The sequence below is a fragment of the Aegilops tauschii genome, chromosome 2 (genome assembly GCF_002575655.3).
Source record: "Aegilops tauschii subsp. strangulata cultivar AL8/78 chromosome 2, Aet v6.0, whole genome shotgun sequence".
Lineage (NCBI taxonomy): Eukaryota > Viridiplantae > Streptophyta > Magnoliopsida > Poales > Poaceae > Aegilops > Aegilops tauschii.
The window spans coordinates 479190857-479207950 of record NC_053036.3 but is presented as its reverse complement, the minus strand read 5'-3'; the positions used below and the strand labels follow the sequence as shown (position 1 = coordinate 479207950).

The 17094-nt window shown below is 47.6% G+C and overlaps 1 protein-coding gene across 1 annotated transcript; it reads right to left on the bottom strand.

Moving 5' to 3' along the window:
* Positions 1-957: 957 nt before the first annotated feature.
* LOC109764350 (putative GEM-like protein 8) lies at positions 958-2161 on the bottom strand. The gene is made up of 2 exons (XM_020323189.3): positions 1804-2161; positions 958-1691 (listed from the first exon to the last, which is right to left on the bottom strand). Exons 1-2 carry the CDS (start codon positions 1994-1996, stop codon positions 1237-1239), a joined length of 648 nt encoding a protein of 215 aa, XP_020178778.3. The 5' UTR covers positions 1997-2161; the 3' UTR covers positions 958-1236.
* Between the last annotated feature and the right edge of the window lie 14933 nt (positions 2162-17094).

Below are 17094 nucleotides of genomic sequence, written 5' to 3'. Positions count from 1 at the left end.
CTAAAGGCCCTTATGAATCGGGACAAATGACCCTTTTTCTACTAGTGTAGTTGAAGGTTGCCTCGACAGCATGGCGCGTCACAACCTTATGTTGTTGTATCATAAATAATTTGGAACGAGCAGAAAACAAGCCTTCAAAAGTGTTTGGTTCTTGTTAGCAAAAGCTTGTATTATGGCCGAAGCAAAGCAATTAGGAGAGTTGATATTGGAAGAGTCTGCTTTCGGTTTGACCTTTTCTCTCTCTCTCTCTCTCTCTTTTGTACATGTTATAATATAAGACCCTACTTATATTGAATAAACATGGCAAAGCATTTGCCTTTGTTAAAAGAAAACAGTTGCAGTGGACATACACTGCCCATTCCATATGAATCCTTCTCTTATTAATTACTCATTATGTTCCTAAATATGGTTGAAGAGAATAGTATTATAAAATAGCCACATGCATGTGTTATCAGAATATTCGATGGAATCAGCTGGCGAGGCAATATATCGCTGTATTAATTTCGTTGGGATTAACTTAATGACATTCACAAAAAAGTGTGATGCTTAGAAATATATTTGGGACATACCCCTGAATATGCAGCTTTTCATGATGCAGCTAGTTGTCACCACTTGTGGTTCCAGGTCCATGTGTCACCCATAGACATCCGGTGTCCTTTGGTACCGTTCCACAAATTTTGGTCTCCCAGTGCTGTTTCTTTTCTTTTGTACTTTTCAGTTCAACAAATAACGTAGGTTAGGGCAGTTGCATACATTACAGGTGTTTCTATGAATTATGGCCACTTGACAGCTCAAGTTAGGTTTGATTTCTCTTGATCATATAAATTCACTTCTTTATGTAAGCATACACAGCCTGTCTCGGCCGAAGCTTTAGCTTTACAGGGTTTTGAGAACATTTCCTCAAAGAAATGCTGAAAAAAAGAGACGGGCTGGACGCACTTGCAAGCTGTAAAGAAGTGGAACAAACAATTCGTGATTTTTCTCACTGAACTAGTGCATACCACACGTTTATGATGGCACTTTTGCCGTGGCGACTGTACCATTCATACATACAGCACTTCTTCAACATGAAGAATTTTTCACGCCCTAAATTAAATTTCTCCTACCATTTAAGTATACCGGACTTGCTCCAATGCCAAAAACGACAAGCAATCCACCATGAAACCCTACTTACCTATGCACACACACAACATAACACACACAGCGCGTACGTGCTTCTTTGATCAATTGATGGGGTCAGAGGTGTGACTCTGCGATGGCCTGCTCGAGGTGCTGCAGGGACGCCTGGTAGCTGACGAAGCCCATGAACCAGAACTCGAAGCCGTCGTCGGTCACCAGCTGGACGTACTTCTGCTCCGGCCGGTGCTGGTTCTCGCTCGGCCTGGCCGCCTTCACCCTCCTCAGCGGGACGGCCACCTTGTACGGCACCCGCACCGTGTCGCCCTTGGGCGAGGTCAGCGCCAGCGACCGGTCGCTGCGGAAGGCCACCTTCTCTGTGGATACGAAGAGCATCCCGGCGATCGGGCCGGCGGTCGTTGACAGGTAGCACTGCGAGGCATTCAGGAGCTTCTCGCCCTTCTCCACGGCGAACCACCGCCGGAAGACCTTCTCCACTCCGCCGGCCTGGAGGATTCTTGCGCCCAGCGACAGCTTGCCCCTCACGGTCTCGTACAGTTTTGGGCCTAGAGTCACTGCAGAACCATCAAGGGACATATGTTCACTGTCTAATTCCCAGCCGAAGCTACATATGAACAGGAAAGACTACAAAGATTCGTCCAGACGGACTGGAGAAGGAGGACTTACCATGCTCTCTGATTCCTCGAGCGAACTTGTCCCCTGGCCTGCCCGATTTGCCGCCGGTACGTGTGCTCGTCGAGTATTTTGCATCACCGTGGACATAGGTAGCTCCATCGCTGGTGAACTCCGGCTCCTCGATGCCGATGGCAGTGCTGCTCACTGGGATGCCGATCACATGCTGATGTCCTGCCTTCTCCATTTGCTGTTGGAATGAAGAACCGAAGACTCCTCTCTTGTAAGACGCGTAGGCGAAGAGAAGACTTTGCTCTGCTTCCTTCCTTTGCGCCTCAGCTTCCGGCCTCTGTCTTGAGGTTGTTGGTGCGTCTGTGGGTTTGTGGGTTGGTGCTGGAGCTCCGTGCTCTGAATGGGAAGGAGGGGGCGCCTTTTATAAGCTCTGGATTGGAACCTGTAAAAACTTAACCAAAAGCCGGGTGTTTATCCAATTAGCTTTTGAATTGAACAGTCACCCGCGCCCACCAGGATTCTGGATAAAACAAGTGCTTCCTAGGTGGAGCTGGACCCCTAGTGCCTGCCTAGTGTTGTGCTGCATGTGCAAGGGTCCACTGCAAAACTTTTGTGCGTGTCACGAGTGACATCTAGTCATCCATGCATGGACCATGATCGATGATGCCTTCAACCAAACCGGCTGTCACATGCACCCATGCAATTGGGGGCTCCAGAAAAATCTGCCCTCCTTGAGCGACATGGATCATCAAATCACCCCTAAATATTTGGATCAAACAGTTCAGACATTTTGTTGCCCTCCAACAACACTCATTAAATTTGTCTGGACCGATCCGGACGTCCGGAATCTCACAAATCAGAATCAAAACATAAGGGAGGTTTGCAGGTGTTTGGACGACCACCACGTCGGACTCGGACATGCCCAGTCCACCAAAAAACTCCACCGGAGCTCGCGCATTTAGATATTCCCATCAATGTTTTCACACGAAAGCCATCCATTTTCCCCGTCTTTGCCTCGATCATCGCCTCCCTCCTACCATTCGTGGTCCACCGCCGCAGGACCGTTGATTGTCGTCCCGCCGGAGCCAAAGGACCCAAGTGTGGAGGCCGCCCGCAAGGCCGCGGACGTGGAAGGCAACACCCGTCGCCACAAGGCGAGGAAGAAGTCGGGCGGTGCGCAGGAGGCCGGTCAGAGCGAACCTCGTCCGACATAGCTCGTCGCCACCCTGGTGTAGCCCACGCAATCAACGGCGTGGTCGTCGCAGCCGAACACTCAACAGGACACCCAGAAGCTAGACATGGATCCGAGTGAGCAGTGATCATCATGTGCCGACCCAAAGAAGAAGTGGAGGGGGCTAATTTTTTTCCAAAAGAAGGATGAATGTTGTGTTAGGCATGATTGGTCACTAGTATCGATCCATTTTAGGGTGCAGTCTTTTGGCAAAGCGTGCATATTTGGTTTCACGAGCAAAAGCACAACGATCCCTACCGCAAGGAAGTGATCCATTAGCGGAATTAAAAGACGCACAACCATCGATGATACAATATTCAAGAGGTCGTCAACAAGTTTTGCGCCTTTTTCAAACAATTGAAAACCCGATGGCCAAGTGGTGCAACAATCCAAGATCTCGTAAGTCTTGTGGCATGTGGCTCTATGTGTTGGTCATTTCATTGATTTTCTCAATGTTACAACTTGTTAGCCATACATTATCTTTCTTTGCTAGCCCGTACGTGGGTGCGTGTTATATCACAAGATGGAGAAGAAGCACTCCAACTATATGCATTGTTGGTTAAAGTTGAATGGACAAAGCAAGTGAAACTCCTTGATTGCAAATTCTGTCAAGACCGTCACGATCAATGAAGGCGAAGGTTGTGATCCAAACGTTCCAACACAAGCAGGGGTTGTTCCGACCAAGAAGATGATTAGGAACCCGGGGAGCAAGTGAGAGGAGGAGAATAAGACATGAGAAGGGTCGGTGGCCAAGATGACAAAGAAGTTCAAGCACATCACGACGAAGAAGGAGCAGGCAAGTATCGCCCACAATGAGATGAAGGAGGGGAAGAATGTGGAGATGTTTGACATCTTCATGGAGATGCAAGATACGGAGCTCAATCTCCAAGAGAAGAAACTTGAGATCAAGGCCGCTTCGAAGGACTCCAAAATGTTATTCATCAAGACGTCAAACTTGGATCCCGATGCGTCAAGATTATCCAAGCCTACCGTACGAGCATATTTAAGCGTTTCGCACGAATGAAGAAGGCCGAACTAGTTGAATAATGAGGTCTTTGCCACAGACAGTTGAACTAGGAGTTTAAGGAGGCCTTTGGCACAGACAACTGGTACGACAACTTTTGATATCGATTGCATATGTTTGCAACTATTAAATATATGCTTAAATAGTTATTGATAAAGATATGGAAGAGGCCGGCTCAGAGACGGACATTTGGTGCCTGTGATCGGATGCCGTCCGCCCCTATCCCTATCCACGGCTACGCCCGGAAGTGTGTGAATATGAGATACGTTTTGATGATCCGCGTTGGAGTTGCCCTAGCTTTGTCGCCGGCCGGCCGGTGAGTCATTGATCGATCCCTGTTTGTGCAAAGTATGAAACGCAACTGAATTTCCACTTTTTTCTCCAGATTAGTTTTGGGTTTGTAGTGCAGTGCGTTCAAACTTCAAAGTCGAGAAAGCTTGGAGCGCATGCAATGCCATGGTGCCACGAGTATGTACACCGCACGTTACCGCACCTTCCTGCGAGATGATTCGACGACGGCGACGCCGTGGCAGCAGGAGTGGATAAAATATGGGCGGCGGGGCCTACCCCCATACGCAGTATAAAATCACCAGGAAGAAGAAGTTAAGAAGGTTCGCGCGTGCATGGAATGGAATGGAAGGCACCGTCACTACACGTTCGGCCAGTCTCAGTCTCCTCTCCGTGCATGCATGCGCTGCCATTGGAGTAGCTTTCTTTAGTTTCTCCTCGGAGCTGCCTTTCTTCCATGGCGCCCACGGTGGCCTGAGTCAGCGTCGCGTCCGACGACGCGCCTCGTCAGCGAACCATCTCGGCGCAGGACAGTCGTGGCCTGCCTCGTGGGTTTGGTGGCGAGACAGATGGCTCGACCCATGCGACGCAGCTGTCATTTCCTATCGTGAGACGGTGACCCTCAAAGGCAAAGAAAGCAGCTCACCGATATGCATGTGCATATTGAATATTGCGATGTGGGTGGGAGGCGTTAAGGCTTCCCTGTCATCAGCGATGATCGTGTAATCTCCATTGTTTATGCTCCATTACGAGTGATTTTCCCCTCAGAAGCATTGCGGTGTTGCGTGGGGGCGGGGATAGAGATCGACCAGAAATCCTTGTTGTTGGGGCTCTGGTTTCTAAAAAGGACGATTAATCAAAATGGATAAGTTTGAATTGGCCTTGCATTGCATTGACCGAAAAATTAAAGTATGCTTGCTTTGCTTCCGTGAAAAGGTGTCTGTAGGACTAGCGAAGGAAAAAGGCGGGGAAACGAGGAAACACAGGGAAGAATGTGCGTCAGTGCTTCGTTTAACATATAAGGACGACACCGACGACGAATATAAACATGTGTTCTATAGTACCAACGACGAGTAGCTCACAGTGTTAGCGTTAGATTATTAGTGTCGGAGCTGAAAGAATCGCGTATCATGGTATATATGCAAGTTAGTTAGTCTATACGTACAGCATCCCAAACGAATGCATGCATGCCATGGAGAAATTCAGGTCACCCAAGGAGAGAGGTACCACTGCTTGTACTATGTTCGGTTGACCAATTTGGACGCCCACGCCACATGTTTCAGATCTTTCTTTTTTTGACGAAAACAAAAGTTGCAAGTGCTTCATACATTAAGCTTTTTTGTCTAATAACCTTTGTATATGACCCACTAGAATCCCACTACGAACCAGTAAAACCACCCCGACCTGGATATACGTTAATACGTGGTCCATTAGGTAGCCCAAAACTGACGAACTCATTTACTGTTCTTTCCTTACTCAGGGCGGGGTGCAATGGAAGCGGCCGATCTGAAGGGATTACCACAAAACCACTGCCTTCAATCCTGCCTACCACTTGCCTGCTCAAATGTCTTGCCCCTAATGGCATCAATCTGTTCCCAAACTTTTGAATCGAGAGGGGCTACATACAGTTGGCGGATCGCCCGTCAGATCACGGCAGAAAGCAACGGCGCAGACGACATGTCCGCAATAGATCACATGAAATCAAGACGGGGCCTCCACCATGTGGGAGATAAGGATGCAATGCCATGCATGCATGAACGACTTTGCATCAACGTAAAAATGCTTGAGATCCGTCGACCCATAAGCTTTTTGTTACTACTCCCACCATTTCTAAATATAATAGTTTTTTTTACAGTTTTCTATATGGACTACATATGGATGTATATAGACATATTTTAAAGTGTAGATTTACTCATTTTGTTCTATATGTGGTCCATATTAGAGCATCTACAGCCGGACGCCCGGAACCCTCCTCAAACGCCCGGACGGACGGCCCGGTCAAGAAAATTTGACCCAGACGGGCTCGTCAAACGCCCGGGCTGACCGGCACCACTCATATCCAGCCAAATATGGGACGGATATGGGGCGCCCGGGCGCGTCCGCCACGTCTGACTGACGTCGAGGTTCCACGTGGAATCGCCCGGAAACTCGAAGGACGTCCCCTCCAGTGTAGTGGGGGGGGGGGGGGGGAGGGGGGTGACCGTCGCGTGGCGCCGGTCCGGCTCGCCGCCCGAGGCCAAATCCGGCTATTTAAGCAGGCCGGCGTCCCCCAACCCTAGCCCATATGCATCCACCTCGTTCCTTTCCGCGCCGCCAGCTCGAGCCCATCCACCTCCTCTCTCCCACTCCGGCGCTCTTCCCACGCTCGCCGGCTTCGCCATGGTCTGGAAGAAGATAACCACCTATGCTATGCTCATGCCGGAGTGCTGGTACCAGATCGAGCAGGAGATCCGGGCCAGGCGCACTGCGCGTGCCGCCCGCATCGCTGCCGGGCTGCCTCCGGACACGCTGGAGTCGGAGGAGGAGGATGAGGAGGAGCAGGCGGAGGAGGAGGAGGGAGAGGAGCAGCAGCCGACTCCGATGGAGGTGGCGGATTCGGAGGACGAGGAGGAGTCGGACCAGCCGGAGTAGGAGCTGGCTCCGGCTCTGAGCTTCAACATGGAGGACACGGAGGCGGAGTTCGCTGTCGCCCAAGCCGACGAGATGGCAGAGCAGCAAGCCATCGTGGAGCCCATCCAGGATGAGCGCTATGTGAAGGCTTACCAGCAGTTCATCTGGAAGGAACGGGCAGCGACCGACGCCCTCTTCGACGAGGTCGAAGCGGAGATGGATGCGAAGGCCGCCGCAGAGGAGTTGGAGCTGTGGCTGCCGCCCATGTACCCAGCGCCTGGCATGGAGATAGTGGACATTTCCGACGAGGATTAGGCTAGGTGATCTATGTAGTACGTAATGTTTTTTCTTTACATGCTTTTGTATAGATTTAAAATTTCTAGTATGAGGTATCTGGATGAAAATGGGCAAATTTGAATCTTAACCGGTCAGTGTCCGTGGATGCGCCCGGTGCGTCCACGCGCATTTGAAGGTCGGGATTTGCCTACTCCGGCGATAGATGCTCTTAGAATCTCTAAAACGATTTATATTTAGAAACGGATGAAATACATCATATGGGCGTCCCAATCAAGAGCTTGCACCTTGCAGGTTGCGCCGCTTGACAGCCTATAACAAATCGGATCGGCCGGAGCGGGAAAAAAGGGACAGGTCTTCGCCTAGCCGACAAGTTCCTGATGGCTGGTGGTGGATTAGGTCCCGCCCGCGCGCGCCCTATTTCTTGCTGCCGTTTGTGTCACTGATGAATCAGCCAACGCCCAAAACCAACTCGTTTTCTTAATTAACTATTGATGAAACTGCATGTCGACCCTTTGATTTTTGTTCGTGACATGTCCACATGCAACGCACCCTCGAGCGGTTTGTGGGGCTCCAGTTACCTTTTGCAAAATGTAGGTAGGCCATGTGTGATCTCCAACGATTTTCCAGCGATTAGGATGGCTAGCAAGCAGTATTTTTAAACTACGCGCGGCGCACAATGATTTAACTTTGTTTCACCCTACTGCGTTTGAGACTGGGTCCAGCTTATAGGTTTTCTAATTTCCTCTCTTATACACGATAGATGTAAATAATTCTTCCCTAATCAAAAGTCATGCAACAGATATACGCTGTACTCCAAGCTAGTGGATAAGTGACTGAAAATTTGTTGTTGGATGTCCATCTAATGGGTTTTCCTAGAAAGGCATCCCGTCGTTCTTAGTTGCACATGGCTGCGGATGCTGCGCCACGCCCTCATCTCGTGGCGGTGTGTGTGCGTGGTCGGCTCTCCAGGGATCTAATTGTAATTTCTGTCTTCGTTGGGGTTTGTTGTACTACTTGCTATCCTTAATTTCCTCCCTTATACAAGATAGACGTAAATAATGCTTCCCTAATCAAAAGTCATGCAACAGATATACGCTGTACTCCAAGCTAGTGGATAAGTGACTGAAAATGTGCTGTTGGATGTCCATCTAATCGGTTTTCCTAGAAAGGCATCCCATCGTTCTTAGTTGCACATGGCTGCGGATTCTGCGCCGCGCCCTCAGCTCGTGGCGGTGTGCGTGCGTGGTCGGCTCTCCAGGGACCTGATTGTAATTTTTGTCTTCGTTGGGGTTTCTTGTACTACTCACTGTCCTTAATAGATCCAGGTCCTATTCGAAAAAAAATGCCAAATGGAGGAGAACATCATACATTAATATGGCATATGATACAACTATCATGTATACGATACCAGTATATTATTTGAATAATGAACATTAACCATATGTATATAGAAAATAAGTTTTTAACTGATTTTCAGCAAAACCCATTTTATTATTTTTTATGAATAACGAGTTACAAAAAATTATATTTGGTCTTTCCCTTTCTTTTACTAAATCCTAAAGCCTCTCTCCTTCCTCCTGCTCTTTCCTCGTCGTGTTGTCGCCATTTTCCTCACTAACACACTCAACCCCCTCCTTCCATGTCTATGGAGCACTAGTAGAAAAGAGGGCTTTGGTTCAGGCCGGGTCAGCCCATTAGTCCTGGTTCAGTCCAGAACCGGGACCCATGGGGGCACTGGTCCCGGTTCGTGAGGCCAGGGGCCTGCCGGGCCTCGTGGGGGCATTGGTCCCGGTTCGTCTGGCCCCTTTGGTCCTGGTTGGTGGGACGAACCGGGACCAATGGGCCTCGCTCCTGGCCCACCATCATTGGTCCCGGTTGGTGGCTTGAACCGGGACCACAGGATGCCCTTTAGTCCCGGTTCATGCCACGAACCGGGACCAATGAGGTGCCTATATATACCCCTCGCCCGCGAGCAGAGCACTCCAGTGCTCTGTTTCTCTCTGGCCGGCGAGGGGAGGGCTTTGTGGTGCTCTAGCTCACCTCCTATGCACATGAGGTGCTCGATGAAATGCCCGAGCCACACTAGTTAAGCTTTTTCCTCTCGAAGCTCTGATGAACCGGCAATGGATGTATGGTGACAGACACACCTCCGAGTACATTAAGGGCGTGCATGATTTTCTCGAAGTGGCTGAGGCAAACAAGCAGAATGGTTTTATGTGTTGTCCATGCCCTAAATGTGGGAATACGAAGTCTTACTCTGACCGGAAAATCCTTCACACCCACCTGCTTTACAAGGGTTTCATGCCACACTATAATGTTTGGACGAGGCACGGAGAAATAGGGGTTATGATGGAAGACGGCGAAGAAGAAGAGGATGATGACAACTATGTGCCCCCTGAATACGGTGATGCTGCAACGGGGGAAGCTGCTGAAGATTAAGAGGAACCAGACGATGTGCCCAATGATGCTGCAACGGGGAAGCTGCTGAAGATCAAGAGGAACCAGACGATGTGCCCGATGATGATGATCTCCGCCGGGTCATTGTCGATGCAAGGACGCAATGCGAAAGTCAAAAGGAGAAGCTGAAGTTCGATCGCATGTTAGAGGATCACAAAAAAGGGTTGTACCCCAATTGCGAAGATGGCAACACAAAGCTCGGTACCGTACTGGAATTGCTGCAGTGGAAGGCAGAGAATGCTGTGCCTGACAAAGGATTTGAGAAGCTACTAAAAATATTGAAGAAGAAGCTTCAAAAGGATAACGAATTGCCCGACAGTACATACGCAGCAAAGAAGGTCGTATGCCCTCTAGGATTGGAGGTGCAGAAGATACATGCATGCCCTAATGACTGCATCCTCTACCGCGGTGCGTACAAGGATCTGAACGCATGCCCGGTATGCGGTGCATTGCGCTATAAGATCAGACGAGATGACCCTGATGATGTTGACGGCGAGCCCCCAGGAAGAGGGTTCCTGCGAAGGTGATGTGGTATGCTCCTATAATACCACGGTTGAAACGTCTGTTCAGAAACGAAGAGCATGCCAAGTTGATGTGATGGTACAGTGAGGACCGTAAGAAAGACGGGAAGTTGAGAGCACCCGCTGACGGGTCGCAGTGGAGAAAAATCAAGAGAAAGTACTGGGCTGAGTTTGCAGGTGACCCAAGGAACGTATGGTTTGGTTTAAGAGCGGATGGCATTAATCCTTTCGGGGAGCAGAGCAGCAATCACAGCACCTGGCCCGTGACTCTATGTATGTATAACCTTCCTCCTTGGATGTGCATGAAGCGGAAGTTCATTATGATGCCAGTTCTCATCCAAGGCCCTAAGCAACCCGGCAACGACATTGATGTGTACCTAAGGCCCATAGTTGAAGAACTTTTACAGCTGTGGAATGGAAACAGTGTACATACGTGGGATGAGCACAAACAGGAGGAATTTAACTTGCACGCGTTGCTGTTTGTAACCATCAACGATTGGCCCGCTCTCAGTAACCTTTCAGGACAGACAAACAAGGGATACCACGCATGCACACACTGTTTAGATGACACTGAAAGTATATACCTGGACAAATGCAGGAAGAATGTGTACCTGGGCCATCGTCAATTTCTTCCGACCAACCATCAATGTCGAAAGAAAGGCAAGCATTTCAAAGGCGAGGCAGATCACCGAAAGAAGCCCGCCATGCGTACCGGTGATCATGTACTTGCTATGGTCAATGATTTACACGTAATCTTTGGAAAGGGTCCCGGCGGACTAGCTGTTCCGAATGAGGCCGAGGGACACGCACCCATGTGGAAAAAGAAATCTATATTTTGGGACCTACCCTACTGGAAAGACCTAGAGGTCCGCTCTTCAATCGACGTGATGCACGTGACGAAGAACATTTGCGTGAACCTGCTAGGCTTCTTGGGCGTGTATGGGAAGACAAAAGATACACCTGAGGCACGGGAGGACCTGCAACGTTTGCACGAAAAAGACGGCATGTCTCCGAAGCAGTATGAAGGTCTTGCTAGCTACGCTCTTACGAAAGAAGAGAAAGAAATCTTCTTTGAATGCCTGCTCAGTATGAAGGTCCCGACTGGCTTCTCGTCGAATATAAAGGGAATAATAAATATGCCAGAGAAAAAGTTCCAGAACCTAAAGTCTCATGACTGCCACGTGATTATGACGCAACTGCTTCCGGTTGCATTGAGGGAGCTTCTACCGGAAAACGTCCGATTAGCCATTGTGAAGCTATGTGCATTCCTCAATGCAATCTCTCAGAAGGTGATCGATCCAGAAATCATACCAAGGCTAAGGAGTGATGTGGTGCAATGTCTTGTCAGTTTCGAGCTGATGTTCCCACCATCCTTCTTCAATATCATGACGCACGTCCTAGTTCATCTAGTCGACGAGATTGTCATTCTGGGGCCCATATTTCTACACAATATGTTCCCCTTTGAGAGGTTCATGTGAGTCCTAAAGAAATATGTCCGTTACCGCGCTAGGCCAGAAGGAAGCATCTCCATGGGCCATCAAACAAAGGATGTCATTGGGTTTTGTGTTGACTTCATTCCTGGCCTTAAGAAGATAGGTCTCCCTAAATCGCGATATGAGGGGAGACTGACTAGAAAAGGCACGCTAGGAGCGGACTCAATAATATGCAGGGACGGGCATTCTTGGTCTCAAGCACACTACATAGTTCTACAGAACTCTACCTTGGTGACCCCGTATGTCGATGAACACAAGAACAGTCTGCGCTCCAAACACCCGGAGCAATGCGACGACTGGATTACATGTGAACACATCAGGACTTTCAGCAGTTGGTTGGAAACACGTCTTAGAGGTGACAACACTGTTTGTGATGAGCTGTACTCATTGTCCAGGGGACCATCTTTGACTATATTGACTTACAAAGGATACGAGATAAATGGGAATACATTTTACACGATCGCCCAAGATCAAAAGAGCACCAACCAAAACAGCGGTATCCGCTTTGATGCAGCAACCGAGAGGGGAAATGACGCATATTATGGTTACATAGTGGACATATGGGAACTTGACTACGGACATGATTTTAAGGTCCCTTTGTTTAAGTGCAAATGGGTCAATCTGTCAGGAGGCGGGGTACAGGTAGACCCACAGTACGGAATGACAACAGTGGATCTGAAAAATCTTGGGTACACTGACGAACCGTTCGTCCTAGCCAATGATGTGGCACAGGTTATCTATGTGAAGGACATGTCTACCAAACCGAGAAAAAGAAAAGATAAGGAAGCGAATACATCATACGATGAGCCAAAGCGCCACATAGTTCTTTCAGGAAAAAGGGACATCGTGGGAGTGAAGATTATGAAAAGTTTCATGAAATTCCACCCTTCAAAGTCAAGGCTGACCCAAGCATCCTGATAAACGATGAAGATTATCCATGGTTACGGCGGAATAAGCAAATGACACAAGCGAAGAAAAAGCAAAAAGAATTTTCATAAAATAAATAAAAAAAGCAAAAATTAAAATAAAATAAATAAGTATAAACAAAATAAACTTTTATAAATAAGTAGAAACAAAATAAAATAAAATAAAATAAATAAGTAGAAACAAAATAAAATAAACTTTTATAAAATAAATAAGTAGAAACAAAATAAAATAAACTATAATAAAACAAAATAAATAAACCTTAATAAAATAAATAAAATAGCAATAGTAAGTATTTTGTTGTAAGTAGAAACAAAATAAAAAAATAAAGCAACAAAGAAAACAAAAAAACTGGAATAAAAAAATAAAAAATGCCACCTCTTGGGCCACCACGGCCTGAATACGACTAGAAACCCAGCTAGTTGGGCCAGGATTCAAGCCCGCAGAAGGCCCAGCAGGCCCACAGGGAAAGCAGTGTCAAATTAGGCCCATAGGCCTGCAGTTCAGAGGAGTTCGAGAGAGAGGAGGCAGCAGTGCTTACAAACAGGTAGTCGACGCTCTCAACTAGCGAGGTGGGACTAAACTCCCACCAGCATGCCGCTGTGCAAGGCCATTGGTCCCGGTTGGTGCCACCAACCGGGACCAAAGGCCGGCGCTTCCCGCCCTTTGGGCTGCTGAAAAGAGGCCTTTGGTCCCGGTTGGTGGCACCAACCGGGACTAAAGGGTGGCATTGGTACCGGTTTGTGCCACCAACCGGTACCAATGGGTTTGCTATATAAGCGAGCACTTGTGAAAATTTCGTCAGTTCTTCGATCCCTCCGACGACGCCGCCAGGCTGCCCGAGCTTGCCGTGCCTCTGCCGCGCCCCCGACCACGCCGCCGTTGCCCCGCCCCGACCACGCCTCCGTCGCCCCTGGCCCCCGACCACGCCGCGCGCCCTCGCCGTGCCTCTGCCGCGCCCCCGACCCGCCCCGTCGATGCCGTCGCCGCCCTCTGCCCCGTCGACGCCATCGCCCCTGCCCCGACCACGCCGCCGTCGCCCCTGCCCTGACCACGCCGCCGTCGCCGCCCTCTACACCGACGTTGGCGCCGTGCCTCTGCCCCTGCCCCGACCCCGCCGCACCTCTCCTTGGTCAGGCCGGCGCCGCCCCCCTGTCCTCTCCTCTGTTTTTTCACATATTTATGATGTTTTTTTCCAGATTATATGTACATGTGTGAGTAATGTATGTGTGTATATCTGATTATATGTCTTTTTTTTAGATTTTTTGTTCATATATATGATGATTTGTTTTTTGCATTTTTATAAAAATGTATATATGTATGTATGTTCTCTCTGCATATAAAAATTAGATTTTTAGTACATTTGGGTACATTTTAGTTTATTTTTATCTATATATGTTCTTTGATTAGTACATTTTAGGTTAGTTTCATTTTTAGAAAAGTTTTATATATTTAGGAAAAGAAGGAAGAGAAGGAAGAAGGAAGAAGAAGAAAAAGTTTTATATATGCAAAAGTTACATTTTTAGAAAAGTATTATATATCTAGCTAGGAAGATATTGAAGAAGAAGAAAAAGAAGGAGAGGAAAAAGGAAAATAAGAAGAAGAAAAAAGAAGAAAAAGAAGAGGAGAAGAAGAAAGGAATAGAGAAGAAGAAGAGAAAATAGAATATTCTATTTTCTCTTCTTCTCCTCTATTCCTTTCTTCTTCTCCTCTTTTTTTTCTTCTTTTTTCTTCAATCTTCTCCTCTATTAATATCTTCTTCTCCTCTTTTTATTTCTTCTTCGTCTTCTTATTTTTTATCGGATATGTCGTTGTCGATATACCCCGTGTCCCGATAACTTCAACACGAGGGGGGGGGGGTTCGACCTACCCCCTCCCCGATAACATTATTTTCCCATGTATGTATGTCGTCGTTCTCGATATAACCCCCTCCCGGATAACTTCGACCGTGATAACTTATACCACGGGAGCACCCCCTGGCCCTCTCGCTCGACCAAAACTCTCGAGGACACCCAAACCCTAGAAAAAAACGATGTCGGTCTCCTACCCCCTCCCGCCGCGCCCCTACCCTTGAAGCGTTGCCGAGGCCACCCCAAACCCGGAATAAGCTAGGTCTACATTTGCACTAATATATACACCTGCTGTCATGTTTGTGTAATAATTGCCATGTTGTAATATTTGCAGAAACAATGGAGCACGACGAGGAAGCAGAAGAGGTGTTGGGGGACATAATCTTAGCCGAAGGTGATGTCTTGTCGTATCTTAACGACAATGATGGTCTAGAAGAACAGGGTGAAGAAGTAGGCTATGGTGATCGAAGAGTGGAGGAGGAAAGACATGATTATGATGGCTCCGGTGACCCAATGCTGGTGCAAGAAGGAGCCCGTGGTGACGGCTCCGGTGACCGAACAGAGTCCGGCCAGGTAAATATATTAGTTAAGCCTGTGCTGACTAGCTAATTGATGCATTCATTGTTTTGGTATGTACACATTAATTAACTCTCGTCTTTCTTCTTTTTTCTAGCCCTCCGGATCGAGCACAACTTCGGTAAAGAGACGAGGCCCGAAGAAAAAGTTGCGCTCGGATGAAAGGTTTGAGATCACAGCAATCGCACGCGACGGCCAACCGATTGAACCCATCCGGACAAAGGAAGCATTTGCTGCTCAGTGCAGGGTTCTTGTTTGGGACAAGATCCCGATCAGCATCCACTAATGGTATAAGCTTAAGAAGGAAGACCCTGAGGTGTCTTATGTTAATGATATGCAGAAAGATGATCTTTGGACTGAGCTGAAGGAAATTTTCACCCTACCGCTAGAGGAGGATCCGGAGAAGCCAGTTAAAGAGCAATTAATCAAGTCTCATGCTCTTAAGAAGATGGCAGACCTATTCAGGAGGTGGAAGAATGAGCTGAAAACATTTGTCGACAAAGAAGAGACACCAGAATTCATCGGCAAATATGAGAAGATCAGAGATCACTGGCCCGCATTTGTGGCCCACAAGACATCAGAAAAGAGTAAGAAGAAGTCAGCGACAAACAAGAAAAATGCTGCGAAGAAGAAGCTTCACCATCGCACGGGGTCAGGTGGCTACCTCAAAGCCCTGCGTAAGTGGGCCAAGGCTGAGAATGATATGCTTGATAAAGGGATCGGACCAGAGACAATGAACTGGCCAGACCGTTGCCGGACTTGGTTCTTCGGGGCTGGCAGAACCTTGGACCACTACAGAAATCTGCTACTTTGCCGTCTGCCACGGCAGATGGCAAAGGCAAGGATGGCGGACGGCAAAGAGCTTTGCCGTCTGCCGCGGACGGCAAAAGCCTCCGGCAAAGTAGGCTACGGTAAAGAGCTTCTTTGCCGTCTGCTTTCCGAAGCGGACGGCAAAGGGGCCTTTGCCATCAGCGGCAGACGGCAAAGAAAGCCGACGGCAATAAATTCGCTGTTAGTCCGTTAGGCATCTAACGGCAGCCTTTGCCGTCCGCCGCTGACGGCAAAGAGCATCAAGCCTTTGCCGTCTGCCACTGTAGGCAAACTGACCAAATGGGTCAGCTGCCAGGAAGCACAGGTGGTTGCCACGTGGCTTCTTTGCCGTCCGCGGCGGACGGCAAAGAGCCCGTTGCCGTCGGTGGCAGACGGCAAAGAGCCTGCATTGCCTCTTTTTCTGTTATTTCTTATACCCAACCATTTTCACAGCAAATAGATGATACATATATATTTTTCACATGGCAAGTTCACAGCAAACATATGAGATGTCCAACACATATAATTTCATCATACATGCATAGTTCCATCAACCATACATAGCAAGTTCCACATACATGCATCCAACCATACATATTACGATAGTGTCATCCTACCATACATGCATAGTTCATCGATACAAAAGAAACATAGTTCATCCAAACAAGCACTCCATCTATAAAAGCACAAATGGAAAAGAAGCACTCCATCCATGCAAGCTTCCGTGAATTAAATCAAATCTGCAAAATGATAAACAAGATGTTAGAAAAAGAAGAAGAAAATGAAGAAGAAGAAGACTATAAGAAATAAGCATACTTAAGTAAAATGGAGCTAACCTAGAAGAAAATGAAGAAGAAGAAGAAGACTAGAAGAATACTATAAGAAGAGTAGAAGAAGACTAGAAGAATAATAATAATAATAAGAAGAAGAAGAAGAAGACTATAATTAAGCTTATCATGTAAACTTGGTCATTCTGTGCTAACATAAGTAATTTTGGAGTTAACCTATAGGAAACTAAGCATATTAGAGATAACTTAGCATATTAGAGCCAACTTAGGTAAAATGGAGCCAACCTAGCTAATTATGCCATCTTTGAGTGAACTAAGCATATTAGAGCTAACTTATAGCTAACTTATGTCATTTTGGAAGAAGAAGAAGAAGAAGAAGACTATAAGCTTATTATGTAAACTTGGTCATTTTGTGCTAACATAAGTAATTTTGGACCTAACCTATAGGAAACTAAGCATAGTAG

Coding starts and splice junctions, on each gene's coding strand:
- LOC109764350 (XM_020323189.3), bottom strand. CDS start 1,996: ATGGAGAAGGCAGGACATCAGCATGTGATCGGCATCCCAGTGAGCAGC. Junction 1,692..1,803: donor TCGAGGAATCAGAGAGCATG/GTAAGTCCTCCT, acceptor ATGGTTCTGCAG/TGACTCTAGGCCCAAAACTG.